At 51.0% G+C, this 27,252-nt stretch overlaps 1 protein-coding gene across 4 annotated transcripts; it reads right to left on the reverse strand.

The window, feature by feature from the left end:
* On the reverse strand, positions 1–26,349 carry GJC1 (gap junction protein gamma 1). Of its 4 annotated transcripts, none has more exons than XM_077788268.2 (4): positions 26,304–26,349; positions 6,234–6,347; positions 4,251–4,320; positions 1–4,118 (listed from the first exon to the last, which is right to left on the reverse strand). In XM_077788268.2, exon 4 carries the CDS (start codon positions 4,097–4,099, stop codon positions 2,918–2,920), a length of 1,182 nt encoding a protein of 393 aa, XP_077644394.1. In that variant the 5' UTR covers positions 4,100–4,118; positions 4,251–4,320; positions 6,234–6,347; positions 26,304–26,349; the 3' UTR covers positions 1–2,917. The 4 variants fall into 4 exon arrangements, with proteins under 4 accessions (XP_077644394.1, XP_021395567.1, XP_085418194.1 ...); XM_021539892.3 differs by having other exon boundaries at positions 4,251–4,323; XM_085562068.1 differs by lacking the exon at positions 26,304–26,349 and adding an exon at positions 23,437–23,533.
* Between the last annotated feature and the right edge of the window lie 903 nt (positions 26,350–27,252).

Here is a 27,252-nt window from a genome sequence, read left to right on the forward strand (position 1 = left end):
TGGAGTAATCCACTGGATTTAATGCTTTTTTTTTTTTTCCAAACCCAGAGAATGTCACCACAAATCCAAAATCCATCCAGCATTTTTTTGTCTCAAAGTCTCTCCTGGATGTTTATTTCAAAATGGTCTAAATTAAGCCAAAGCAAGAGCATTTCAAAGCAATGCAGATATTGTTTCTTCAAAAGGAAAAACTAAGTCTGTTATTCCAAAACCACCCACAGCCAGAACAGAGCTGGGACAGACCCCACAACCAGCAACAAACGCTCAGCTTCAATCCAAATGTGCACTTTGTACACAATGAAAGTGAAAACAAAAAGCAGTAACATTAACAGCTCCATTACTTGGGATTTTCAGAATGAATCCAGCACTGGGATTGGAATACTGTGGACACTGCTCATTAACAGGGATTTACTGGGTGGGCAGCAGCCCCAGGATTGCCTTGAGGCAGCAGCTTCACACAGGTCATTAACTGGGAAATAACACAAAACCAGGGAGCAGCAGGTGGGAGCCTGCTTTAAGTCCTTAATAGGAATTTGCTGTAGTTTGGGAAGAGAGCAGTGAGAAGGATTTTCCCTGCTCTCACTGGGGAAAGGCTGTTCCCAAAGCACCACACGGGGTTAAATGTCACCCATCTGGGACACTGAGCAGAGCAAGAAGTGCTGGGGGTGATGAGTGCTCTGTGGCCACCAGCCCTGGTTGTCTCCAGGCTCCAAAGTCTCTCCCTCATCCTTTCAGACATGGTTGCCACCCAGGTTCCCAGCCACACTCAGCTCACTCTGGCAGAGCCTCTGCCCATCGCTGGGACTTTTTCAGGCCAGTTTAAGAGAGGAGCAGAGCTGCTCAAGTGCCCCTGGAGCACAGAGCCAGCCCCAGCTCACCGGACCATCCCTGCCCACATCCCCTTGCTGCTCACGTCCCGGGTCGCTCACACTTCCTTGGAGACACCTCCCTGGCACTCCTCCACCTGCTCCCCGGAGCAGCCTGGGGTCAGTGCCAAAGGCCAGGGGGGCAATTCCCTTCCCAGAGTCCCCACAGCTCCAGAGGGGCTCCCACGGGGGCTGTGCTGCCTCTGGGCACAGCAGGGGCTCTCCAGGTTGCTCAGGGACAGTCTGGACCCATGCCTGGCCTGCCTGGTGTCCCAGAGGGAAAACAGACTGAAAGAACTCGGCACAACACCCACTTCCAGGAGGTGCTTGGGCAGAGAGGAACAGCAAAGACATGCTCCCCTTGGAATGAATTTATTGTGGAGACTGCACCCGAAGTTCTGAGGGAGAGGAATAGAGAAGGGTTTTAACTGTGTCCTCCACAGAGCCTCACTCCTCCCGGGCTGCCCAGAGCAGCTGTGGCTGCCCCTGCATCCCTGGAAGTGCCCAAGGCCAGGCTGGACAGGGCTTGGAGCACCCAGGGATAGTGGATGGGGTCCTTGCCCATGGCAGGGCATGGAAGGAGATGCTCTTTAAGTCCTTTCCCACCCAAATCATTCTGGGATGAATCCTGTTCCTGACCCAGCTCTGACAAGGGACAGAGGTAGCCTTGAAAGAGAACAGTCCTGCTTGAAACAGGCCCCCAAAAGATATTAAAATGCATGGAAACCTGAAAAAAGAAAGGGAGCAGGGCAAGGTCCTGAATCCCTTATAAATAGCAGCAGAAAGCAGAGACATTTATCAGCGTCTCTCCCAGCCGAGCCGGCTCCTTGCCAGAAAGACAGAGCCAAAGGCATCAGTCCCTCACTCCCCTTCTGCTAATTGTAAATTCAAGTTTAATGCCAAGCCCACAGAATGCCAGATTGGACTGGTCTCTCAAGCAGAAAGCTAAACCATACATATTGCTCTGTCTGAAAGGAATTCCTCGGACAGAAGGGAAGGAAGAGGGTCTGGAATAAAGCAGAATCATTGATATTCCAGGAGGGCTGAGACTCCCCACACAGCTCCTGTGTGCTGCTGCAGGACAGGGAGGGGATTCCACACTCAGACAGAGCTACCATGACTCCACCTGGCCCGATCAGTTTGGAAAGCACAGGAATCCTCCCCAAAAGATACCACTGCACAGGGTGTTACACAACAGGAGGCTTCACAAACTTCTCTTCCCATCACTCTCACAGAAACAAGCTGAGTTACTGAATCCAGCCATTTCTACTCCGTTTTTTTCCAGACGTTTTGCAGGAATTTGAGGTGTCTCCTCTCTCCTGTTGCACAAGGTGTGCAGGGAGCCCTGAGCCCTCTCTGCCCCACAACTGGCAATCCTGCTCCCTACACACACACACACACACACACATTTTTCCTGTAAGTCATTTTCCATAGAGGAAAGAGCGTGCAGGACACAGGAGATTATGGGATAACACTTCCAGGTTGCAAGCAGCACATTAATTTAGTAAAGAAGCACCATTGACAGAGATTTCCCAAATCTTTTCCCACCCATGAGCTGCCCAGAGACTCCACTTCTGCACGTTCAAGGCACTTTGGAAACGCAGCATAGAAAAGTTTTATAAAAAGTTTTACTTGGAAAACAAGGAAGAACAATGACGTAACTGCAGACAACAATAATAAAATTAACAAAATGCTAATGGCTATCCATTGCTTTGTCCTTGTTGATATAAAAAGTGTAACATCAGATCCAGTGTACAAATACAAAAAAAATTGTGCATAATAAATGTACTGTAATACTGTACATACAGCATAAACCGTTCAATGAGAATGAATTAAATATACCTATTTGTCTCCTGACTTGGAAGACAAAAGAATAAAATTCTAAAGTCCTAGAATCAGTGTATAAACCCTTTCTGGGGCTGAATCACGAGCCAACGGTATCCCTGAAAATCAGCAGAGTCAAATATTCCCTTAATGGAAGCCATTATTCATGGGACTGCTGGTTATGATAAACTAGGGGAAAAAACCACAGCGTATCAACTGAGTCAACGTTAAATCCAGACCGAGTTCTTCCCATCTCCCGACTTGCTACTGGCACTGCTTTTGTTTGAGCCCGCTTTGGATTTCTTCCCTCTGGAACTGCTGGGGTTGTTTTGGTTGTTGTAAGCCTGGATGGCAAGGTCCAGGCGGTCCTGAGCCACTTTGATTTCCCTCTGCAGGATCTCCAGGTCGGCGGGAATGTTCCCTTCGCTGCTGCCGTACTGCTGTTCCTGAGCTATGTTGGCTTTGTTCTGCCTGTAGGCCATCTTGGCGTTGGACAGCTCCGTGCACTGCATCTGCTCCGGCTTCAGCGCGATGTTGTAGCCCGGCGGAGCTGAGGGCGTGTTCCAGGTGAAGGGGTAGTTGAAGGTCCCAGAGTCAACCAGCTCCTTCTTCTTGGCATTCAACGTGTCCCGGATGGTGCCAAAGCCCAGGTGCAGCATCTCCCAGACGTTCAGGAGCAGACACATGCAGCTCACCCCATACATTATCAGCAGGAAAATGGTCTTTTCGGTCGGCCTGGAAATGAAACAATCGACGTTGTGCGGGCAGGGCTTCCTGCTGCACACGAACACGGGGCTCACCTGGAAGCCGTACAGGAAGTACTGCCCCACCAGGAAGCCAACCTCAAACAGGGCCCTGGCCAGGAGCTGCAGCACGTAAATCCTCATGAGCCCGTCCTCCCGGATCTGCCGCCGGCCGTCGTGCTTGGCTTTGGCAGGGCTCTGCTTCTCTTTACTCTCCCGGACGCTCTCCACCTCGATCTCTGGGTACATCATTGGGTCTTCCTCGTGGTCATCCTCAGCTTCCTCCAGGCCCCGGTGCTGTTTCCAGCGGATGGGCAAGCTCCTCCTCCTGGCTCTCCTGCTGGCTTCGCTGTGCTCCACCATCCGGGCGATCTTATGGATGGCGTAGCCCAAGTACAGCACGGAGGGAGTGGCCACGAGAATGATCTGGAACACCCAGAACCTGACGTGCGAGAGAGGGGCGAAGGAGTCGTAGCAGACGTTCTCGCAGCCAGGCTGCTCCGTGTTGCACACAAACTTGCTTTGTTCGTCATAATAAATGGATTCTCCTCCCACAGCAATTAGGACAATCCGAAACACAATCAACACTGTCAGCCAGATTTTGCCAACAAAGGTTGAGTGGTTCTGGATCTCCTCTAACAGGCGGGTCAGAAAACTCCAACTCATGGTGGTCAAATGAGTTTATCTAAAAAACAAACAGAACCCCCACATATTTATGAATTTATCAGCTCGAGCCTAAATGGTTCAAACTCAACCAAGAGAGTCTGAAAACTCCAGACTTTTACACCCAACACCCATCCATGTTTGTGACCACCACCTGCTATCGGGATCCAGCTGACAGAATTTGCTTGAAGATCCTACGTCTCCTCCGCAGGCTTTTGAGGAATCTGCTGTAAGAAAAAGTAGCAGTTCAGTATCATTTCATTAAAAAAGTGCTCCCAAAGCTACTCCCCAGCCCAAAACAGACACATGGCTGCTCTGTATGTCATAGGTTGATAAAAACATTTCAAGTGGAAGCTGAAGACTCCAAAACACCGTGGATGGGAAGACAAGTGCCCATGAGATTTTTGGGTGCTGTTGGACACATTCCACCACTGACAAGAGGATTTATTTTAATTTGTTAAAGCCTGGGTTAGTGATCACAGTCTCAGCCACAACCTACAGCAGACACAGTTGTGTCCAAGGGGAGTACCAGCTGTCCTAATTCAGGAAGGGATGGCCCAGCCCACCTGTGATGCAAAGGCAGGACAGGCTGGTGGCCTGAGCCGTGTCACCCTGCAGGGCCAGCCAAAGGACAGGGCTGGGCCAAGAAACTCCAAACTACGCTCGAACCACCCTGTGGATCAATTTGGGTCCAGCCCCTCTGGGAGGCTCCAAACCTTCCTCCCACAGGGTCAGAAAAGATTTAAATGTGGACTTTGTAGTGAAAACCTGTTTCGAAAGAGTCACCTGTCAAAGCTTTTAGAAGAGCTCCCCCGCAGCAGTGAGTGGTGGTGGGTGAGGGGAGAAGGGACCGCGCTGGCAGGAGCTGAGCGAGCGCCGGAACTGCCGGGCCTGGCCACGCTCCCGAGCGGGGCTGGCACAGCCTGCCAGAGGCAACTCTGCCAAATTCCAGCCTGCAGATTCCAGGTTGCCCAGAGAAGCTGTGGCTGCCCCTGGATCCCTGGAAGTGTTCAAGGTTGGGCTGAGTTTGGAGCAACCTGGGACAGTGGAATGTGTCCCTGCCCATGGCAGGGGGTGGCACTGGATGGGCTGCAAGGTCCCTTCCAACCCAAACCATTCCATGACTCCAGGATAAATTTGCAATCCTAACAGTAAAAATCCCATCCTTGGAAACTCCAGTCTGGAAACATGTTGAACAAACGCCAGCAATACTGCAGGCCCTGCTGGAGCTCCAAGGAGTGAAACTGGTAAAACATGGGAAGATCTGTCAAGAGCAACGAGGGAACTTTAAAACTTTTGATGATGTCAAATATCAATTTGACATAAAGATTATAAAAAGAAATTATTACATCAGAAAAACATTTGGTGACAGATCCTGAACCAAGAATTGGACAAATCTCCAGCACTCTGATCTTAAAAGGGATTTATTCTTGACCAGAAGAAATTCCAGGAGACTGGAGGAAAACTAGTACTTGGAACTCTTCAATTTCTTCCACGTAACTACACAGTTGTTTATAGGCAAACTCATGAAATGTGAGGAGATGCAAGCAATGCAGAATTAAAGGATATCAATGTGATCTCCCTCTGGTGGAATTCAGTGTTTCACTGGAAAGCCAAGAGCAGGGATATGGTGTGGATGGGCTGTGCAGAACATTTGATTTATCACTTCATGACAGTGGGAGAAAAAAATAGCACAGGAGAGTATTAAAAAAGGCCATATTAAGTGATCAGAAGTAACAAAAAATCTTGACAAATTATTCCCACAGCAGTTCTGAAAATCCCTGGCAGGCAGGCTGATCTTCCCAAGCTCAGCTGAGGAGTGGCTGCTGACAAAATGGGCCCATGGGACATGAGTTTGCAGGCTGAGAACTGGAGATGAGAGTTACCAGTGGTACAGGAAAACACGGATTGCTGGGGAGGCTGAGGGCCCTGGATCAGCCTGAACCACGCTCAGCACAGCTCAGACCAGCAGAGCAGGGGTTTGTAACTGGGGGAGAGGCTGCTGTGGGTGTCAGCTAACAGGGAAGGGAACGAGGCCCCTGCAGGATCAGGGTCTCAAGGAGAGCTGCTGAACAGTGCAGGTGATGGATTGAGCCCTGCAGTGTCACCTGCAACCAGGAGCCAGGGGTGATCTTACCTCCTTGTTAGCGAGACAGCCCTGGGCGCCTGCGGCTGCATCCTTCAGCAGGGGCTCCAGCATCAGAGAGCAGCTACAGGAGGCTCAAAACCAGCTGAGGGACAGGGCAGATGCCTAAAAGGGAGTGATTTAGAAAGATCAATTTGTTTAGTTGGGAAACATAGGAGGAAAATGAAAGCGAATCCCAACAACGAGTCAGGATCACGATGTGTCATCAAAATCACCAATTAGGACAAAAATCCCCAGCCCTCACTCAGGTGGATGGACAGGCCACCTGCACTCAGCCCTGAGAAGGACATATTCAAATCAGATATATTGCAAAATTCAGGCAAACCCAGTGGGAAGAAATGATGATGTCTGACTCCAGTTCAGAAGGCTGAATGATTTCTTTATTATAACTATGCTATAATACATTAATATACTATATAAAAGAATTACTAAAACTACATACTAATTTCTGTAACTACCATATCTAACTCCCTCCCAACTCGTGACCCTCTCTGAGTCCAGCCACAGGTGGACTGGATTGGCCATCAGGCTCAAACAATCTCACCAGAATCCAATCAAGCAATCACCCCAGGTAAACAATTCTCCAAACACATTCCACACGAGAAAAACAAGGAGCAGAAATAGAAATTGTTTTCTCTTTCTTCTCTCTGTGCACCTCTATGAAAAATCCTGAGAAAGAGAGAAATGTCTCTGTGACACAGACGTGTTCCATAGATAACAGCTATCCTCCCAAGGTGCTTGCAATCCTCCCAAGGCTTCCATCCCAGCTCCCCTCCAACACAACCCTGCTGCCATCATTCCACGGAGCACTGGCTGAAATCACACACTTTTAACAGGCAAAGAGACCAGAGGTTCCAGTCTCAGAGCAGCCCCCTCCTGCAGCAAGGGCTTGGCACCCCCATTTCAGAAAGGCACCCAAGAGCAGCTCGGGATGAGCGTGCTTCAGACACCCCACACTCAGCATTTCCCACTCGGATTTGGGGTCCAGATGAGGGGCACATGAATCTGGGCATCCTGAGAAGAACAATGGGCAGCAAAGGCAGGTGAACCCCACATCTGGAACAGGAGGTTAACAGAGGGGAGGAGCCCCATTAGCCCTCTCTCACCACACTGCTCTGCCCATCTCATCACCCCGGGCACCGACAGGACAGGCACGTCCCCACTGACACCTTGCGATTCATCAACTAAAGAGGAGACAAAACCCAAAGGAGTTTAAGAGGTTAATTCTTATTCGCTGAAAATGTCAGGGCCACATTTCTCACTGAAAGTAAACTACTAAGTAAATATGAAATTAATTAAACACTGTTGCCAATGTAAATTTGGAGTAACAGCAGGAACCAGCCTTTAAATTTTCATATACTGTCACATTCCTCAGGAGTTAAAGACAGGGAAGTTTGAAATGAGTACAAATTTCAGTAAGAGAATCTTTACTTTTAGACAAGCTGCTACTTCCCATCTAAGAAATTTCTTCAAGGTACATGCTAGCTTTTCACAGTGCATTTTCTACTTGCAGACAGGTAGCAACAACAACACAGGAATCATTCCTGTGATTCCAACCCGAATTCCACCAGTTGTATCAATGCACAGAATGCCAGACCTATGTACAGACATACGCTGAGGCTCCCACAGCCCTGGGATGCAGGAGGATTTACCCAACCTGTGGTTAACAACCAGGACCTGCTAATTAGTGGGTCCTGGCTGTGGAGCTCTGAAGCTGCCCAAGAGCTGATTCTCTTTGCCAAGAAAATGTCACTTTGTCTATTTAGTCCTAGTCCTGAGCAGAGCTGCTGGGACAAACATGGGAGGACCAATAAACAAGCAAAGAACTTCCTGGTCTTTGAGGAAATGTTTTGGTTCAAGCAAAATGACAGTCATTAAGTCTTGGAAAGGTTCAGCCCATCCAAATTCAATGCAGTACAAACCCAAGAACTTCCAAGTGGAATTCCGGTGGTGTCCCTGCGTTCTGTGGGATCAGCCAAGGTCAGAGGGGCACGTTCTGCCTCTCCTCCACGTGCTGCAGCACCCAGACACATCTCAGTAACCTTCACCCAGCGTACACCCGCGCTCCTGCATCTGCTGTTTCTGGCAACATTTAACTCAATAATTTTCCCATGTTTGAAAGAAAAGTCTATGGACACTGACACGCAGCTGAGAAAGGCAGAATGTCAGCAACTTCAGCTAATTTAAGTCATGCCAGAAAGTGCATTTGAGAGAGACTTTCATGTCTTGTATTTGTCATAAGTTCACTTCAGCACTTCCAGCGGAGGAGGCTCCTTGGAGCGGGCAGGATCCATGATGAAATATCAGGGGGCTTATCTCTGACAGTGGGCTGGCTCCTGAATTAAAGCTTTGCAGGCACTGACATCCAGAGATAATGAAGAATTTGGAGCAGGTACATGGGAAAAAAGAAATCAGCTTCAGATGAAGAATTTCTGGAGTTAACACAGCTGTTGTTCACATACAGCTAGGGAATGGCCCCTCAGGTGTATTCTCTCAGGGAATAGCCCCCTCCTCTACCCAGCCCATGGGGGTTTAAATGTTAAATTTAAACATTTTAACATTTAAATTTTCACCTCTTTTCAGCTTTCTCCTCCAACAGCAATGACCTCCTGCCGCTCAGGGTGTGAAGAACTGCACCGTGGAGCAGCAGTTACTGTAAAATGCTCAAAATCCAGCCCTTGGATGGGACAGCTGTGGCAGGGACAGCAGCGGGGCAGGAGGAAGCTGCAATGCTCCACAGTGTCCCCATTCCCCCGAGATGGAGGCACCTGGAGGGCAGGACAGCCAGCACCAGCTGGGTGTCAAGGCAGCCTCATCCTGGGCTGTCAAATCCCAAAAACCTTCAGAACCATCTCCTGGCCCTGCCTCGGCACAGACTGGGCCCAGCCCAGGGCAAACTGGAGCCCCTCAACTCCATCCCAGTACAAACTGGAGCCCCTTGGCTGCAGCCCAGCACAAACTGGAGCCCCTTGGCTCCAGCCCAGTACAAACTGGAGCCCCTTGACTCTATCCCAGTACAAACTGGAGCCCCTTGGCTGCAGCCCAGCACAAACTGGAGCCCCTCGACTCTATCCCAGCACAAACTGGAGCCCCTTGGCTCCAGCCCAGTACAAACTGGAGCCCCTTGGCTGCAGCCCAGTACAAACTGGAGCCCCTTGACTCTATCCCAGTACAAACTGGAGCCCCTTGACTCTATCCCAGTACAAATGGAGCCTCTTGGCTCCAGTCCAGCACAAACTGGAGCCTCTTGACTCCATCCCAGTACAAACTGGAGCCTCTTGACTCTATCCCAGTACAAACTGGAGCCCCTTGGCTCAAGCCCAGCATAAACTGGAGCCCCTTGGCTCCATCCCAGCACAAACTGGAGCCCCTTGGCTCCATCCCAGTACAAACTGGAGCCCCTTGGCTCCAGCCCAGCACAAACTGGAGCCCCTTGGCTCAAGCCCAGCACAAACTGGCAGCTTCAGCCCAAAGCACCTGAGCATGAGGGTGCAGGGAGTGTTGGTTTGGTTCAGCACTAGGCAGCCTGTGAGGATCATGGAGCTGAACTGGATGATCCATGTGGATCCTGTCCAAAAGACTTTTTTCCTCCCTAAATTATGTATTCCCAGGTCACGCTAATGAAATCTGATTAATTTATTAATGATTTATTTGTTTTGTTTTGTTTTTAAGCAATTTAAAAAGACATGTGCTGAGCAGGAAAAAAAGAAGAAATGCATGGCAATTCTGTTGTTAATCAAAAGAGGTTTCATGCTGCATGAAAGTGAAATTTTGCCCACAGGCTAATTAAAATAGTATTTGAATTAGGATGAATGAATAATGCTAATTATTCATTCAGATCTCATTTATATTGAAAAGTAAGAAATTACATGATTTACAAGTACTTTTGAGGAAGCAGAGAGGTTCCTTTTTTTTTATTTTATTTTTTTTAACCTGGAAAATGAGTAAGACTTCATTGCTCAAGGAAGCAGAGAGCCATGGCCAGACCCAGCACTGGAATGGTGCCAACACATCCTGAATCCTGGTGAGTGCTGTGCTGATGCCACCTGCATTCCCTGAGCAGCAATTCCAGTGTCCATTGTCCTGAGTGACACAAGAGCAAGGATGTGGGGATACCCCTGGGTTAAGAGAACTCGCAGCTATCACCCTTCTATCCTCCTTGAAGGAAGTGGGTTCAATCACCATCAATTTTACTCCTATTTTCAGCAATTAAGATGAAAAGGAGTAAGAAGAGTGCACTGAATTTTATTTTTAATCTTATAGAATACTTGGGAAGGAAAAGGCTGGGACTTTTTGGAGAGCACACAGTGCACTTTCAAATAAATCCTCTGTCATCTGGCAGGGCTCACGTGGCAACAGCAGAGAATGGTTTGGAAAAAGCCACAATGTCAGTGTCAATTTGGAAACCATTTCTGAATGGTGCCTCCCAATCCCAGGCATGCTAACAAGGCTCTGCTGACTCCCAGACCAATCCCCCGAGTCTAAAAATCCCCACGCTGCATTATGAGACCACAAATCCTATGTGGGATATAAATAGAACAGGAAAATATGGGTAAGAGGTAGGGATATAATAAGATTCTTGCGCTGTCAAAAAAATAAAGATGTCAAGTATGTATCTTTTTGAAAATCAACATATACCCACCCGAGCATTCAGCTTACAGATAAACTGGAATTTGCAGCTAAGACATGAACCTCCGGTCGCCTCGGCGTGCCCTCTAGGTACTGCTAACATGGGAAGCCAAGTGACAATTTTAGCAACACTCCCCCGCAGTGACAAAATTCAAATGAAATCACGACGTGTTTTGTGCTGGCCCAAAGCAGCTTTTAGTGCACCTAGAGGAGCTGTGCTGCTGCAGGAAGCAGCGTGCCCAGGGTCCCAGCAGCACCGGACAGGACGAGCTGAGCCTGCCCAGGTTCATCTGAGAGCAGGAGCCTGCAGTGACAACAGGCTCCACGGGAAATGGACACTGGGCTCTACAGTCTCTGTCACCTCGTGAGATTTTCGGAGGCCCGTCATGGGGTCTGTGTCAGCCTGAATCCCTTCACACACGCTCAGCAATCAGCATCCCTTCTCAAGGATGGGAATGAGGTGTTCCAGCTCACAGACTGGGAGATTGAGCTCCCAATTTGGCACTTCTTGTAGCTGAACGCCAGCCTGAGGCTGCTCCTCACACCCATCCTGCGATGCCAGGTATGAGGAGGCAGAAGGAGCCCCAGGTGATGGCAGCACTGCGGTGATGTGAACGTGATCAAGGAGGACATTAAGTGGTCAGAGACTTGTGTGCTGCTTCAGCCTGCGCTGAAACCCAGCTCCCTGGGCAGCCTGGGGACACGACAGCAAACCCTGGGGACCAGCACAGTGCTGGCTCTGGAGCCTGCAGCAGGAACAAATCCCCTCCTCACAACTGCTGGCAGATGAGGAACAACCCAGCAAAGAAGAGCTGCTGGAGCTCAGAACCAAGCCAGTGTTTACTCCACCAGCACTCCCCCTCTCCCCTCTCCTCCAGCCTCACACATCTCACAGCTCCTCTGCACCACAGTTTAACCCCACTGAGCCCAGATGGTTTGAGCAGCTCCCATAGGAACTGGGCTCCTGCAGCACTGGCAGGTCCAGCACGGCCCACCAGGCCCTGCCTGCCCTTGGCCCTGGTGCTGCTGTGCTTGTTCCTCCATGCAGAGGAGCCAGTGAAGCACAGGGAAGCTTTCCCTGTGTAATTCAGCTGGATGTTGAAAACAATGAATTACAGGGTAGATAAAAGACAATTATTTTTTTTTAAATTTGAATCTGAAGTTCAAGCCATACTAGAGAAAATGCCCAACACTGCTTTTCTGAAATCAAGACCAAGTGTTTAACCAAATGCTGAGCTCTTGGACTGCCAGCCCAGGCTGTTTGCAAACAACAGGGCTGGGGACTGATACTCTTAAATGCAAAGATGTGGAGGGCACCCTTGAGAAACACTGTTCCTACCAGCTGAAGTGACCATCAGGCTGGGTGAGTGTGACATCAGGTGCACAGAGAACTCCAGCTGAGAGCTGGCAATTCCCATTCTCTGCAGGGATCCTGCAGGCTTTTCCATGATCACACACAGGCAGCACTGATCTCCCAAACACCAGAGTTCTCCTTCCCAGCCATGATCACACACAGGCAGCACTGATCTCCCAAACACCAGAGTTCTCCTTCTCAGCAGCAGCTCCTGGACCTGGCATCCATCTTATGAGGCACCACATGCTCCTCAGTCAGGGCTACTACACCCTGGCTCAGACACACAACGTGCTACCCCTTGACAAACCAAACACCCCAACACTGTCTAGTCTGATAGACCCTTTGTTAAGTGAGAAGAGTTTTATCTCAGTCACTTCTGAGTTCCCTTGTACCAAATGCACCCCTTTCAGAAATGTGCAATGTTCTGCTAACTGGTAGTTTAAACCACCATATTTTACATCCCAAAGTAGGGTCAAACAGAGAAGGTTGGAAGGCCCATGTCCAGACAGGTTTTAAATAATTCCACCACAAACTCTCTGGGCAGCCCGATCCTATTAAACACCTCCACAGTTAAAAACATTGAAAAGTCAGACTGGGCAGTCTGATCCTACATCTGACCATGCTTACAGTAAACAAAAGCTTTTCTTATGTTTAAGTGGAATTTTCTGTGTATCAATTTTCCACCATTCAAAAACCATCAATTGCCCACCATTCCCTGGGGACTGTGGAGAACAGTCTGGGCAACAGCAACAGAAGAAAAGCAATTCAGCAATTTTTCTTCTAAGAATGAACATAATAGAGAGGGGACAACTTGCAGGGACTTGAGACACATAAGCAAGTGAAACTGTGACCTGAGATCCTTCCCCCTGCCAGTGTGGGACAACTGCCACACAGTGCTACTTGTACTGGCATGATACAACAATACATTATTAAAATACTGAAAATATTGTACTGCTACCTATCGGGAACTGTGTTCCCAGCAGTTATTTTAACAAATATGGCAAATGGAAAGGTAAAAATGGAAAAATTGCAGTGAGGAGAATGACAAAAGGCAGGTCCTGAGTGGCCAACAGCAATTCAAGTAAGAGTGTGATGGATCAGGGCTGGGTTTCCTGCACACACCTGCCAACAAATCCCAGGGCTTCAGCCCCTTTCAGGACATGCTCACCAGTCTGGGAATAGCAGAGAGAAAGAAAGGAAGAAAGAAAGAAAGAAAGGGCAGGAGAAGGTCCTGCTGCGAATGCTGCCTGGGAACAGCAGAGAGAAAGAAAGAAAGGGCAGGAAAGGCCCAGCACCAGCACTGTTACTCAGGGCTGCGCCTGGGGACACACAGGGGTGGGCAGAGCCTGGACAATGCAAACCCACCTGTGACACCCAGGGAATGGCAGCACCTGGGCCCACCCGAGACCTCAGACCACGACCCTGAGCACTGCCGCGAGGCAAGGAGGAACAATCCTGTTTCCCCAGACAGACCCACAAGGGTCCAAAGGGAAGAAGGCAGAGAACACACAGCACCTCCGGGTGCTGCATTCCTGGGAAGCACTGAGGGACAGGAGCTGCTGGGGAGCAGGAGCCTTTGGACAGGCTGCAGCATCCATGTGCTTACCTGGATCCCTCCAGCTCTCTGGCAGCGAGGTCTGGGGAAGGCCATCCTCACTCCCATACCCTTCCAGTCAGGCATCAGAGAGACCTCCCTGCCTTGATGTGATTAGTGATTCAAATAACCACAACACCCCTTTAACTACACCCGATTCCACTGCAGCCAACAGCTCCACAGCATTTCCCCACCGGGCTCCTCCTCTGTGCTCAGAGGGATAAGTGTCAAAAGAAAATGACACACTGGAGGCAGCTGACCCTAATATCACTCTCACAGCCATTTCAGGAAAGGAGAGAGAAGCCAAAAGAGAGCAATTCTGTCGGCTCCTGTACATCAGAATCAAAGGCTCTCACTTGGCTGAGCGGGAGGCAATCGGATGGGGATGAACACCTAATGCTCCCACCACCATCTTATGACAGTCAAGAGGAACCACGACAGTGTTTGCTTCATAGATAAGCCTCAAAAACTACCATGAACAGCTTGTCAATGAAACAGATACCACGCACCCCGACACAGTCTGCCACAACGTCCCCAGTCACCCATCCTGCAACATGGCAGCTGCTTCTCTGTGACCTACATTCAAAAAAAAAGAGTTTTATTCCCCAGCTCTGTTTGGTCTAGTGGGAGCCACCGCCTCAGCCTGCAACTCCACCAAATCCACATCACGTTTTCTATGCCAGCAGCTCTGCAGAGAGGGAAGGATGTTCAGAGGCAGAGGAGGACAGTGCAAACCAAAGCCTCTCCACTGCAAACCCTCCCTGCTGTGCTCGTGCTTTCAGGCAGCACTTGGAACAGCTCTGCTAAACTGGGCCTGGATTGTTCCCATGCTGGGACACAGAGCAGCAGAGAGCCTTGCAGCCCCTTGTGACTTGACCAAACTCTGCACCTCCCCAGGTGGAGAGCACCAAGCCGAGCAGGACAGCAGCCAGCTGTGCCAAATGGCACAACAATCCACGAGGATGGTGCTGGGACAGACAGCCAAGGACAGCACCTTGCCAGAGAACAGGTCCACAACAAACCAGCACCTCACTCACTCTACTGCTGCTTCAACTTCTCCTAAGTTGCTGCTAAACCACAGAAACAGCTGAAGAGTTTTGTTTCAATAAAGTTGGTTTTACACACAGTTTATTCTGAGACAAGGAGCAGAGTAAGGCAGCAGATTGCCATACTGGCATTAAAATGTTACTCCAGCTTGAGTTCAACAGGAGTCTTAACAGCTTTATTTTGCCAAAGATAAAATTTAGAATATAAATATGCATAGATTCACTAAGTGACTTATTTGTTGAAAAAAATGTCCCTGTAATGAAATAAGAAACATAAAACTGTACATTTCTGAAAGCCTTGAACACTTTGAGACTCCCTTGGGAAGAGACCTGAAACATGGATGAACTCCCTGTGCTCCATCACTCCAGCTGGGAAACACACACACCAACTGGGGCTTTCCCCCCTGAGAACAGCTGGAAATAACTCCTGTTTTATGAAAGGAGGCCAGAAGCCCTTTCCCAGTGACAGGCACTCTGCACCAAGCACACAGTGGCAGACGGGTCAGTTTTTCCACCCGACTGCTTTCCCTGGCCAAGGATTTTATCTGACTTATTATCGACACAGATTGGGACAATTAGCAGCAAACTGAAGGCAGATCAGCCTCCCCAGTGCTGAAGTCAGGCGTGAGACTTGCAGGGGAGCACCGAGGGGACGGTGTGTGCTGTGTTGTGGGGCTGCTGGAGGCAGAAAATACCCACCCAGACACTGCAGCCACAGTGGCAACAGTGCCAAGCTTCCCCCAGCTTCTTATTTCCAAGCTTCCGAGATTTTAGGAGGCTGGTGACATCTTGTTAATCACGGAATGAACTTCATGCTCCTTCTGGAATGTTCTCTTCAAGCACCAAGCAGGAGCCAGAAGATCACCTCTACGTGGCATGACCAAGGGCTGGGCCACTTCCTAACATAGAGCAAGCAGGTCTGCCTGCAGAAACCTTCTGAATTCAAAGGGTAATTGAGCATCTGCTGTGTCACAGCTCCTTGGCTCTCACAAAGGGGAATTAGCTTTGTGAGATAAGATAAAATAAGATCACTCCTGATAAAGAACCATTGGCTGTTTGGTGGATTGTCTCATTAAAGTGATCGAACCCACTCTGCCAAACACAGTCACAGGCTGGTTTGGGTTGGAAGGGACTTTAAAGCCCATCTTGTTCCTCCCCCTGCCATGGCAGGGACAACTTCCACTGTCCCAGGCTGCTCCAGGCCCCGTCCAACCTGGCCTTGGACACTTCCAGGGATCCAGGGGTAGCCATAGCTTCTCTGGACAACCTGTGCCAGGGCCCTAGCACTCCCATAATAAAATAATTCAATTTAATGTGGATATTATCAGTTCAGTCAGAGACAAAAAGAGAAATATTTCTGCCAGGCTAAGCGTGGGAAAAAGTCTGAGAGGAATGCAAACAATCTATTATCTTGTTTTCCATTCATATTGTTTATAAATATGTTCTACCACACTGACCTAAGTCCGGTGTACCAATCAGGTGAAATGTTTTTACTTTAAGACCAATAGAATTAATGTTCATGATGTTCTCTATAAAAGAGAGAAGTACTTTTGAATAAACACTCAGTTTACCTTCTGAAATTGTAGAAGCCATTTCACCCATCCCTGGCTCAACAGCGTCAGTTTAATGTCCCATCTAACCCTGTCCTCTCTGTTTAAAAGTGTTCTCCCTTGTCTTATTATTACAGGAGACAGTAGAAAGTCCCCATTTTTCTTCCAAGCCCCTTTGTAAGCTGAAAGGCCACAGTAAGGTCTCCTCAGAGCCTTCACTTCTCCAGCTGAATACCCCAGCTCTCCCAGCCCATCTCCAGAGCAGAGCTGCTCCAGCCCTCAGACCACTCCAACTTCAGATTCCACCTGCACCTGGACAGAGCCTCCCTGCAGAAAGCCACCAACAGGAACAGGCTCAGCTTTAATGTCACTAAAAGAGATGACAAACCCACCCATCCAGGGAACTCGATGTGACTCCTTTACACACAAGCCACAGCACCAGGAACAGTTCCAGGCTCACTGTCAGCCCTCTCCTCTGGGACTCAGTGGGAAACTGGCTCCCACTGCAGGGACTGGAGGGGAGGTTACAGAGCAAAGAGCCAAACTGAGGAGTCACAGTAGGAAGGGCTGGATGGATCCACCAAGGGGTTAACAGAGCACGGAGATGGATCCTGGCCTGAGAACAACCATTCCTAAAATTGTCTTGGGACAAGGAAGCAACTTCCATGTCAACTCTGCAAGACAGGGGTTGTGAAGGAAATCCTGGCAAAGTGCAGTTCTCCAAACCCAATTTTCACACAGGACTAATGACACAGAGCAGCATTAGTGGGCACCGATTCTCTGTATAAATACAATAAACCAGGGGAAAAGTCAGCGTGGCTTCTGGAAAGGCACCTCCAGCCCCACAGATGGCTCCAGATCTTCTGGATTTTAACCCCTGCGAGTCTCTCTCATCTGAGGCTTCCTGTAGGGACCCCAAAAGGCCACTGGAAAAGGGACTGGTCCTGTATAGAGACAGCTGGGAGTAGGAGTAAACAGTCATTTCCTTCAAGGGCAGGAAGTCAGAGCAAGGGGCACAGGGAGAGCTGGCTGTGCCAGACTAGGACACTGTCTGGATGTGACCCAATATCCTGAAGGAAATATTCAAGGGGCAGTAGATAAGCAACCATGAAGAGCAGCACAGGGACCATATGAGTCTATGCAACCTGGAAATAAAATGGCAGATGGAATTCCACATGGATAAAGTGATGCATACATTGAATAAAAATAATAAATCTCAATTTCACCTAAAAATAGATATGCCCTGAGATGGCCTCAGCAAGCAGGAGGTCTTGGGGCTGTCAGGCTGCTCTGTGAACGCTCTGGCACTGCTCAGCACAGCCCCAAAACAGTGTTTCACCAGTGTCAGAGGACAAGCACATCCAGCACATGCTGCTGTGCCACCATGTGCCTGTGACATGCATCCATGGCACGTGGCTCTGATCACTCTGCCACGTCCCCTGAGTGCCCATGGCTCACCCACGCTGTGTGGCTCTGGTCACCCCGGCCAGCTCCTATCATGGGAAGAAAGGAGAACAGAAGGACATTGGAGCAGAGGTATGGAGTGGGTAGTGGAGTGAAAAAAAGCAAGAAAGCTGAGGGGGGGAACAGGCAGGGAGCTGTGATACCTGGAGCAGCCTGGAGAAGGAAAACCCCTCAAAAACTGAAAGCCAGAGCAGTGCCTCAGGCAAGGGTAAGTCTGCAGGCACAAAGCAGTCACATGCTGAGAGAGCCCAGAGCTTCTCCCATGCTCTGCTGCAGCCCCTACATGGGACAGGTCAGAAACAGGACTCTGGAGCGGGCAAGATTCCATCTGATCCCTGTGCCTGCTCCAAAGGAGCCAGGAGTGAGTGGCTCCAAGGTGCTGGGGAAAAAGCCCCTCCATGAACCAGCCGAAAGAGAGGAACCAGCAGATGCCAAAGGGAACAGAACTGGTACAGGAGCTGTTGATCACTGCTCAGTTCCAGCCCCCTGGAATGCTGCATGTGCCAGATGATGCCAGGCAATCAGAACACCTGAAGGGCAGCCATGATTTATTCCTGTCCACGGCCCTCCAGCACAAACCCTCCGGGGAATCGGATTCCGCAGACACCTGGATCGATATGGTTTGGCCACAGATTGCAAAGAGAGCAAGAGCAGGCAAGGAATACAAACCAAGCTGGGGACAGCACTGAGGAGGAGGCTCCAAGTCAGCTCCAGAAGGAGCAAAGATTTCACACGAACCATGGAATAAAGATAATTTCCATATGGCTTTGTGGAAGATCGCCATGTGCTTCTTCCCAAACACTTCAATTTTATTTTGCTTTATAATATCTCAGGAATCACAGTTTCCACCATGAAAATTCTTCTCATTTCAAAATAGTTTAACTCCATATCTGAGCACCAGCTGAGTAACTCCTGCAAATTAAATTCAGTCATTTCTCAACTACTTCAATGTTTACCATGAGAATCAGGAGATTTTTAGATTTTTAGGAGGATATGCTGCATGCAGGGTAGCACAGCTGCAAGACACATAAGGAATTTCAACCATTTTAATTTTATGCCATTAAAACATGTACTGACACCAAGTCATTTTAATTTTATGCCATTAAAACATGTACTGACACCAAGGCCAGCCCCATGTGCACAACCTACACCCACGCCCTTCCCTGCCTACAGACACATCTCTCACCTCAGGACTACGCAGTGCTGGGTGTCATTTTTGTCTCTGAACCCACAGCAGAGCCAGGCTTCCAGGAGTTAACAAGGAGTCAAAACTCCCCCTCAAGGGAACATGGGCACACACAAGACACACAATCACCCTTCCAGGCTCTTGACTATTTTAAGCATGAGAGAGATACAGAACTTCACAGGCGATGGCTTGCTCCGAGTCTGGCAGGGCTGCACCACTCATGCCTGGATGTCACCGCAGGCAGGAGTTCCATCCCCTGCTGCCACCAGCACCACCCCTCATCCTGCAGGAGCTGCAGTCCCGAGGCACACCACAGCCAGACCCCTGCTTAGACCCAGAAGTCATTTTTCTACATTCCTTCATCAGAAAAGCAAAGTGGACAGAAGCAGCCTCAAGACGTGGCACTTTTGGGGAAGATTTTGGGGATGTTCAGAGGAAAGGGAATGCAGTGCACAGCCACCTACAAGGCAAACCCTGCACCCCAGGACAGCAGATTGTGGCTGAGTGGGACACCAGAGCAGGGACTCAATGGAAAATAACCAAATGCAGTTGTCAGCCTCCTCCAGCACCACTGACTGCGCATTCGACGTTCGACATTCGGACTGGAAAGGACACAAGGCACAATCTGCTGGTCATCCATATGGATGCCTCCCTCCCTCCCTCCCTCCCTCCCTCCTTCAGTCCTCCTCAGGATCTCAATCGAGGTCAGGCACGCACACTCAGACTTGTTTTCTGACAAATTTGTAACTAAAAAGCTGGAATTAATAACTGTAAGAGCCCAAAGCTGGTTTCACGGACTTGTTTAGGCAAAAAAGATGGCTGACTCCACCAATTTCCATCTAGGCAAGGTAATAGAGAGAAATCCTTCACTCCTGTGTAAAAATGTAAATCCCAGCTCAGTGAGTCATTTAAACACATGCCTAATGCAAAGCTTGAAACAAATCCCGCTAATAATCCAGGCTGCTCGCTTATTTACAGCTAAGCATGGCTTAAGTACCTGGATGATCTGGAAATACCCTGGAGCCCCCGGAAAAGAGCCTAAACCAGGCTGGTCTGAGAATTAATCACAGTGGTATGAGCAGAACTGCTAATATGAACCGGGGGAGGACTGTGTGTGTGTGTGTGTGTGTGTGTGTGCTGAAGCATCTGTTCAAGTTTAGGCATATAAAACATTTTTCAGCCCAATGACTCCAGAGGGAAATGCTTCATACATCAGCTCATCTGACTCAATTTTTCCATCACATTTCCTTTAATACAGTTTTGTCCATAAATACACTATTTGTTTTTTCCAAATATAGATTTTTATTTATAGCCAGAAAACCTTATAACTTGTGTTATTGCTTAAAACCCTGGGTTCTGCTTTGAAACGGAATCACATTCTTCCTTGAAACAGAATCACTGAGGAATTCCTGGCCAGTACTGAGGTCTGAAACCAAGTTGTCTATGTCTGCAGAAGGAAAAGGGATTTCTTTTTGCCATTCTCAGTATTTCCTTCACCAGGAATCATCAGTAAGGTCACAACTGCCCAGCCAAACATTGCATATGTTAATTATCCCACACCACATCCAGAAACTTTCACCTGAAATCTTCATTTTATGCCAAAACAAAGTCAAGTTCTTAAAAATCCCAACCAGATCTTCCAGACAGTCCTGAATTTGGGAAGAACTGTGTGTCATTACCCGAGCAGCAATAACAATTCATATTTATGGTATGAGGAGGTCAGAAAAGGAAATGCAAACATTGCCCTTTTGCCTCCAAGAAGCATTTTGGAGATAAATTCCTTTTCGTAGCTTTTAGTGGAAAGCAACGAGCCTCCCAAAAACAGGACCAAGAATGGGCAGTGAATGGGAAATTTGGTGATTTTGACATTTTAAAAACATGTTTTTTTTCAAGAGCGGGATTTACGTATTGAGCAATCCTGAACACAGCAAGTGAAATGTGATTTAATACATTTTGACCATTATTAACCATAATTTGAGCCGATAAAAAGCACAGCCTGTAATTCCATGGCACAAGCACGGGACAGAGGAATTGCACTCCTGCTGCTGGCGGGAAGTGTGAGACCAGCTGGAAACCCTGATAAATGCCAGGGGCTTCTGCAACAAAACCTTCACTCCCTTCCAAAGCAGGGCACACAGAGGTGGCCGTGCAGCCACCCGTGAGGGGCTGGCACTGGGGTCCAGGGACCATCTGTATCTCAGGGAGTCTCCCCACCGCCTGGGCAGGGATGTGCTTCCGTGGGGAGGTCAGCAGGAACAAAGTAGAGGCACGATAAAAATCAGGAAATGGTAGTGGAACTTTTTTAACGGCAGTAATTTGCTTCCTATAACGCAGATTAAAAAGACGTAAATCTGGAGCACAAGTCAACTCTGTGGAGTGGCAGCACAGAACACAAAGGCTGGAAGCAGGGTGGGAGCAAAGGATCACCTTCCCCCTAATGAGGCAGCAGCGCCCATCCCCCGGCAGGGACAACAAAGGGGTCCATTATCCACACGGGTTTCACTCCAAGTGTTTAATGATCACCACCCTTGTCCGAGTTCCTGCTGGGGTCCAGGGAACCCTGTCCCAGCGGGAAGGGTGAGGCACTAGAGAGGCACCTTGAACAAGGCAGCGCTCCTTGTGCTTTCCACCTTCAAAAAAGCTGCTGAAATGTGAAGTGGTGTAAGGAAAGAGCCACAAGAGCAGCCCCCTCTCCCCAGCTCCAGGCTGGTGGTGAGGCTGCAGCCTGATTTCTGAGAATCACAGAGTATCTTGAGCTGGGAAAGACCCACAAAGATCATCCAAGTCCAACTCCTGATTCCATCACTTCTTTACTCAGCCGGCAGCCCTTTGCAGGTGCCAATGACCACAAATCACCAAAATTCACCCCAGCGAGCAGGGTCTGCCTGGGCTCACCCACTCTGTGGTGCTCCAGCAGCTCTCCATGGAAAGCTCAGCATTCCATAAGGGCTGCTCGCTCTCCAGCATCACAGCTGGGCCAGGAGCGAGGCATCAGCACCACCACTGAGCCCCTGTGGCTCTGGATTCTCCAGCTCCCCAGAGAAGCACCAAGGCACTGGATTTTCAGTGACCCAATCCATAACACACCCAAGGAAGGCACCTTCTGGATTATCCAGCTCCTAACTGGGTGTTCCTTAGCTGCTCTGCTGATCCTAAGTGGCTGGATCACTCCTAGGTACAACTTCAGGCACTGGATCTCATCCTTTCCTTGCCAAAAGTGGTGGATGAGGAAAGTTTGGGGATTTTTTTGACTCACAGAAGTTGCTGGCAGTCAGCAAATTACTAAATCAACAAATGTAGGTGTTAAAATTCATCACAAACTCTCCATCAGTGATTAAATTTCAGAGCTTGTAAGAAATTTGTCCTTGTAAACTCTAGAACCATCCAAACCCAAAAAAACCTTTTTAATATGAAGTGTCACCTAAACAATATAATTTCCACACCAATTGCCTTTAGAACCACAGAATTTTTTAGAAAAACTGTGCCTATAATTAAAACTCTCCAGGGTGCACCAAAATAAATTCTTAAAATTGGTCTCAATTCGCCCAGCATCTGGGTTTTAACTTTCCCCCCATCAAGGGCTGGGACCCCTGGAATTCTTCACATTCCAAACCCTCTTGGGGCTCCTCTCTGCCTTGTTCAAAGCAAGCGCTGTGCTCTCAGTCCTTGACCCAAATTTTCCAGTTATTTACCAATATTTGCATCACTTGCACATTATTTGTGATGAGTTGGGTGTTCACTTTGAAGTGAGGGACAAAAAAAGTCCCTTAATGAAGGGCTGAGGATGGTACACATCTAATAAAGAGGTATTTCATGATAATTCCTTGTGTAGAATCCTTCATTCAGACCTGTGAGCTGCTTTAAAAAAACCAAAAAAAATTGTAATATTGTTGTATAAATTAAGAAAACACTTAGATTTGTAAATGGAAATGCTTCCACTAGTAATAACTCAATAGTCTCCTCCATCAATGGAAGGATAAACTTACAAGCTCTAGTCTGAAAGCACTGAAGGCAGTCAGACCCTTTGGTCAGCAAAATGTTTTTAATAACTTCTCATCACTCAAACTCATCTAAACCTTGATAAACCCATTTCAAAAAGACAAGAGGTGCTGGGCGACAAACTCCAAGGAGCAACTCCAACACAGTCCAAAAACCAGAGATGCTCTTGAAAAACAAGTTCCACGTGGGTGAAGCCTCCGAAGGGACCTGTCACCGTGCTCCTGCTTTGCCCCACGCGCTGGCATTTCAGTTTGGAAATGTCAGACAAGCTCCCGCCTCTGGAGATACCCTGCAAAGGGCTCTCCTCCCCGAAGGAGCCAGGGAAAGGCTCAGAGCCCACGCTCAGCCCAGCCCCAGCCCCTCAGCTCTTACCTGGCCGCCTCCGTGCCCGCAGCCGTGCCCGGAGCCCCGGCAGCCGCGGGGACAGAGAGCCCAGCACTCCAGTGGCACCGAGGACCAGCCCCGGTGGCACCGAGGACCAGCCCCTCGCTGCAGCTCTCGGCGTATTCGCCAGGCACCAGAATGTGACAGCTCAGGCCACCCCCACGGAGCCACCAGTGACCACAGAGCTCCGTCCTGCTGCGGGAGCGCCGGAGTTAATGCAAGCACGGCTGGAAATGCAGGACTTTCCCTCGGAGTCAAACTGCACAGTGAGGCTCAAATTCCCTTCTGAAACTGCCCACCCATCCTGCTTTCCAGCACTGAGCTGACCTGTTCCCTCAGGAAAGCACAAGCACAACTTTGGAACAGACATGGGAAGTACCAAAAATACAGAGAAAGGCACCTTGCGTTTTCCTAAACACGAGTCCTGACAGAAAACAACACTTTTTCCCTTAAATGACCTGAAGAACGGAGGGTTTGGTAACTGCACTGACAGCTGGTTCATTGAACATCCCCAGGACAAAGATTTCTAACAGGAAGGGACAGTTTGGGGTTTTTTCTTAACCAATTATCCTTGACTTAGAGCAGGCAGGAAACATTGAAATAATAACAACTATCAACGGTCTGTCAGACAGAAGGGTTTTGTTCTCTCTCTCATTTCCAAACACCAATCAAACACCCAATGAAAAATCAGAACCTGGTGGTAGCAACTGTTGCTCCAGAATCCATATGGTACATCCATGCCCTAATTAATCCCTATGAACTATCTCCTATTTGTAATTAATTTGATGGTGGAACAAAATCAGCATTTCACTGTGAAGTAAGGTCACACTGTCCAGAGTGTCAGGACTAATTCCTACCAACAGAAATGAGAATTGCCTTTAAAAGGCCAGTAAAAATAGCTGCACAAATGTCATTCCTGTGAAATTTTATGACACTGGGTGAAAGGCCCAACGGAGGCCAAAACTCTCATCTGACTCAAGAGCAGGATTCTTCTCATTGTGCTCCGCACTGGGGTCAAGCACAGAGAATCACGGAATGTCCTCAGTGAGAAGGGACACACAAGGTCATCAAGCCAAATTGATGGCCCTGCACAGGACACCCCCAACAGTCCCACCACGTGCCTGAGAGCTTTGTCCAAACACTCCTGGAGCTGGAAAATATTTCCTCAAGCAATGCCAAACCGCAGGGCTGCGGCCCGTCAGCTCGAGGCAGGGCTGGCTCCGGCTGCCAGCAGCGCTATGAAGGTTTATCCAGGCAAGAATTCTGAGCAGGAGCTGCTGCTTCCAGGGACTGTGCTGGAGCCGCAGCAGCTGGCACGGGATCCGTGAGCCCCGGCCTGCCCGGAGCCAGGAGGGGGACGGGGGTGACACGGGAGGAGAGGTGGGCATGGAGGTGACATAGGAGTGGTGGGCATGGGGTGACACGGGAGGAGCGGTGGGCACGGAGGTGACACGGGAGGAGAGGTGGGCACGGAGGAGAGGTGGGCACGGAGGTGACACAGGAGGAGAGGTGGTCACGGAGGAGAGGTGGGCACGGGGTGACACGGGAGAGGTGGGCACGGAGGTGACACGGGAGGAGAGGTGGGCACGGAGGAGAGGTGGGCACGGAGGTGACACAGGAGGAGAGGTGGGCACGGAGGTGACACAGGAGGAGAGGTGGTCACGGAGGTGACACGGGAGAGGTGGGCACGGGGTGACACGGGTGGAGCGGTGGGCACGGGGTGACACGGGAGGAGCGGTGGGCACGGGGTGACACGGTAGGAGCGGTGGGCACGGGGTGACACGGGAGGAGCGGTGGGCACGGAGGAGAGGTGGGCACGGAGGTGACACGGGAGGAGCGGTGGGCACGGAGGAGAGGTGGGCATGGAGGTGACACGGGAGGAGCGGTGGGCACGGAGTGACACGGGAGGAGCGGTGGGCACGGAGGAGAGGTGGGCACGGAGGTGACACAGGAGGAGCGGTGGGCACGGGGTGACACGGGTGGAGCGGTGGGCACGGGGTGACACGGGTGGAGCGGTGGGCACGGGGTGACACGGGAGGAGCAGTGGGCACGGGGTGACACGGGAGGAGCGGTGGGCACGGGGTGACACAGGAGGAGCGGTGGGCACGGGGTGACACGGGAGGAGCGGTGGGCACGGGGTGACACGGGTGGAGCGGTGGGCACGGGGTGACACGGGTGGAGCGGTGGGCACGGGGTGACACGGGAGGAGCAGTGGGCACGGGGTGACACGGGAGGAGCGGTGGGCACGGGGTGACACAGGAGGAGCGGTGGGCACGGGGTGACACGGGTGGAGCGGTGGGCACGGGGTGACACGGGAGGAGCGGTGGGCACGGGGTGACACGGGTGGCGACTCCCGGCGCGATCACCCCGTTCCCGCGCTCGCAGCGCCGGGAGCGCTCCGTTCACCAGCCAGCGGCTCGACACGTGCAGCCGCGGGCGGGCAGCGGCGCTCCCCGGGAAAGCCCTTCGGGATCGCTTCCCTCGGGATAAACAGCCCGGAGAGGCCCGTCCCGGAGCGCGGAAGGCGGCGGGGGAGGCGGAGGACGCGGGCAGCCGGGGCTGACACCGGCCCTCGCGGCGGAGCGCGCCCGGCTCACCCCGCCGCCTGCGGATCCCCCCGGAGCGCCCGGCTCGGTCCCGCCGGGCTCCCGCCGCCCTCAGCCCGCCGCGGCTCCGTCCCCTCGGGGCCCGCGGCTGCACTCGGGCTCCCGCCTCCCGGTGCCCCGGAGCGGCCGCTCGGTCCCCTCAGCCCCCCGCCGCCCCCCGTGGCTCCGGCCCCTCGGGCGGCGCCGCTCGGGGCCCCCAGGCGCCCGCCCGGCCCGGCCCGGCCCCGCCGCGCCCTCAGCCCCACTCACCGGGTCCGGCCCGTGGCGGCGCCGGGGCCCCTCGGCCGCCGAGCCCGGGCGGGGGGCGCGCGGCGCATGCGCGGAGCCCCCTCAGCGCGCGGGCCGGGCGGGCGGGGAGCGAGGGACCCGGGCGGGACAAGGGACACGGGATAGGGACACGGGCGGGACAAGGGACACGGGATAGGGACACGGGCGGGACAAGGGACACGGGATAGGGACACGGGCGGGACAAGGGACATGGGATAGGGACACGGGATAGGGACAGGGCACGGGAACAGGGACCCGGGCGGGACAAGGGACACGGGACAGGGACAGGGACCCGGGCGGGACAAGGGACACGGGATAGGGACACGGGATAGGGAACAGCACACGGGATAGGGAACGGGAACAGGGACCCGGGCGGGACAAGGGACACGGGATAGGGACCCAGGACACGGGACAGGGACACGGGATAGGGAACAGCACACGGGATTGGGACAGGGACACGGGATAGGGACAGGGAACGGGAACAGGGACCCGGGCGGGACAAGGGACACGGACACGGGATAGGGACACGGGATAGGGAACAGCACACGGGATAGGGAACGGGAACAGGGACCCGGGCGGGACAAGGGACACGGGATAGGGACCCGAGATACAGGACAGGGACACGGGCGGGACAAGGGACACGGGACAGGGACACGGGATAGGGAACAGGGACATGGAACGGGACAGGGACACGGGACAGGGACACGGGATAGGGACACAGGACAAGGGACACGGGATAGGGACACGGGACACGGAACAGGACAAGGGACACGGGCTAGGGAACGGGGACATGGAACGGGACAAGGGACACGGGATAGGAACACGGGCGCGACAAGGGACACGGGATAGGAACAGGAACAGGGACCCGGGAGCGACAAGGGACACGGGATAGGGACACGGGCAGGACAAGGGACACGGAATGGGACAGGGA

The sequence above is a fragment of the Lonchura striata genome, chromosome 27 (genome assembly GCF_050655825.1).
Source record: "Lonchura striata isolate lonStrDom1 chromosome 27, ASM5065582v1, whole genome shotgun sequence".
Classification (NCBI taxonomy): Eukaryota; Metazoa; Chordata; class Aves; order Passeriformes; family Estrildidae; genus Lonchura; species Lonchura striata.

What these genes read in the sequence shown, in the direction of transcription:
- GJC1 (XM_077788268.2), bottom strand. Translation starts at nt 4,099, where the DNA reads ATGAGTTGGAGTTTTCTGACCCGCCTGTTAGAGGAGATCCAGAACCAC.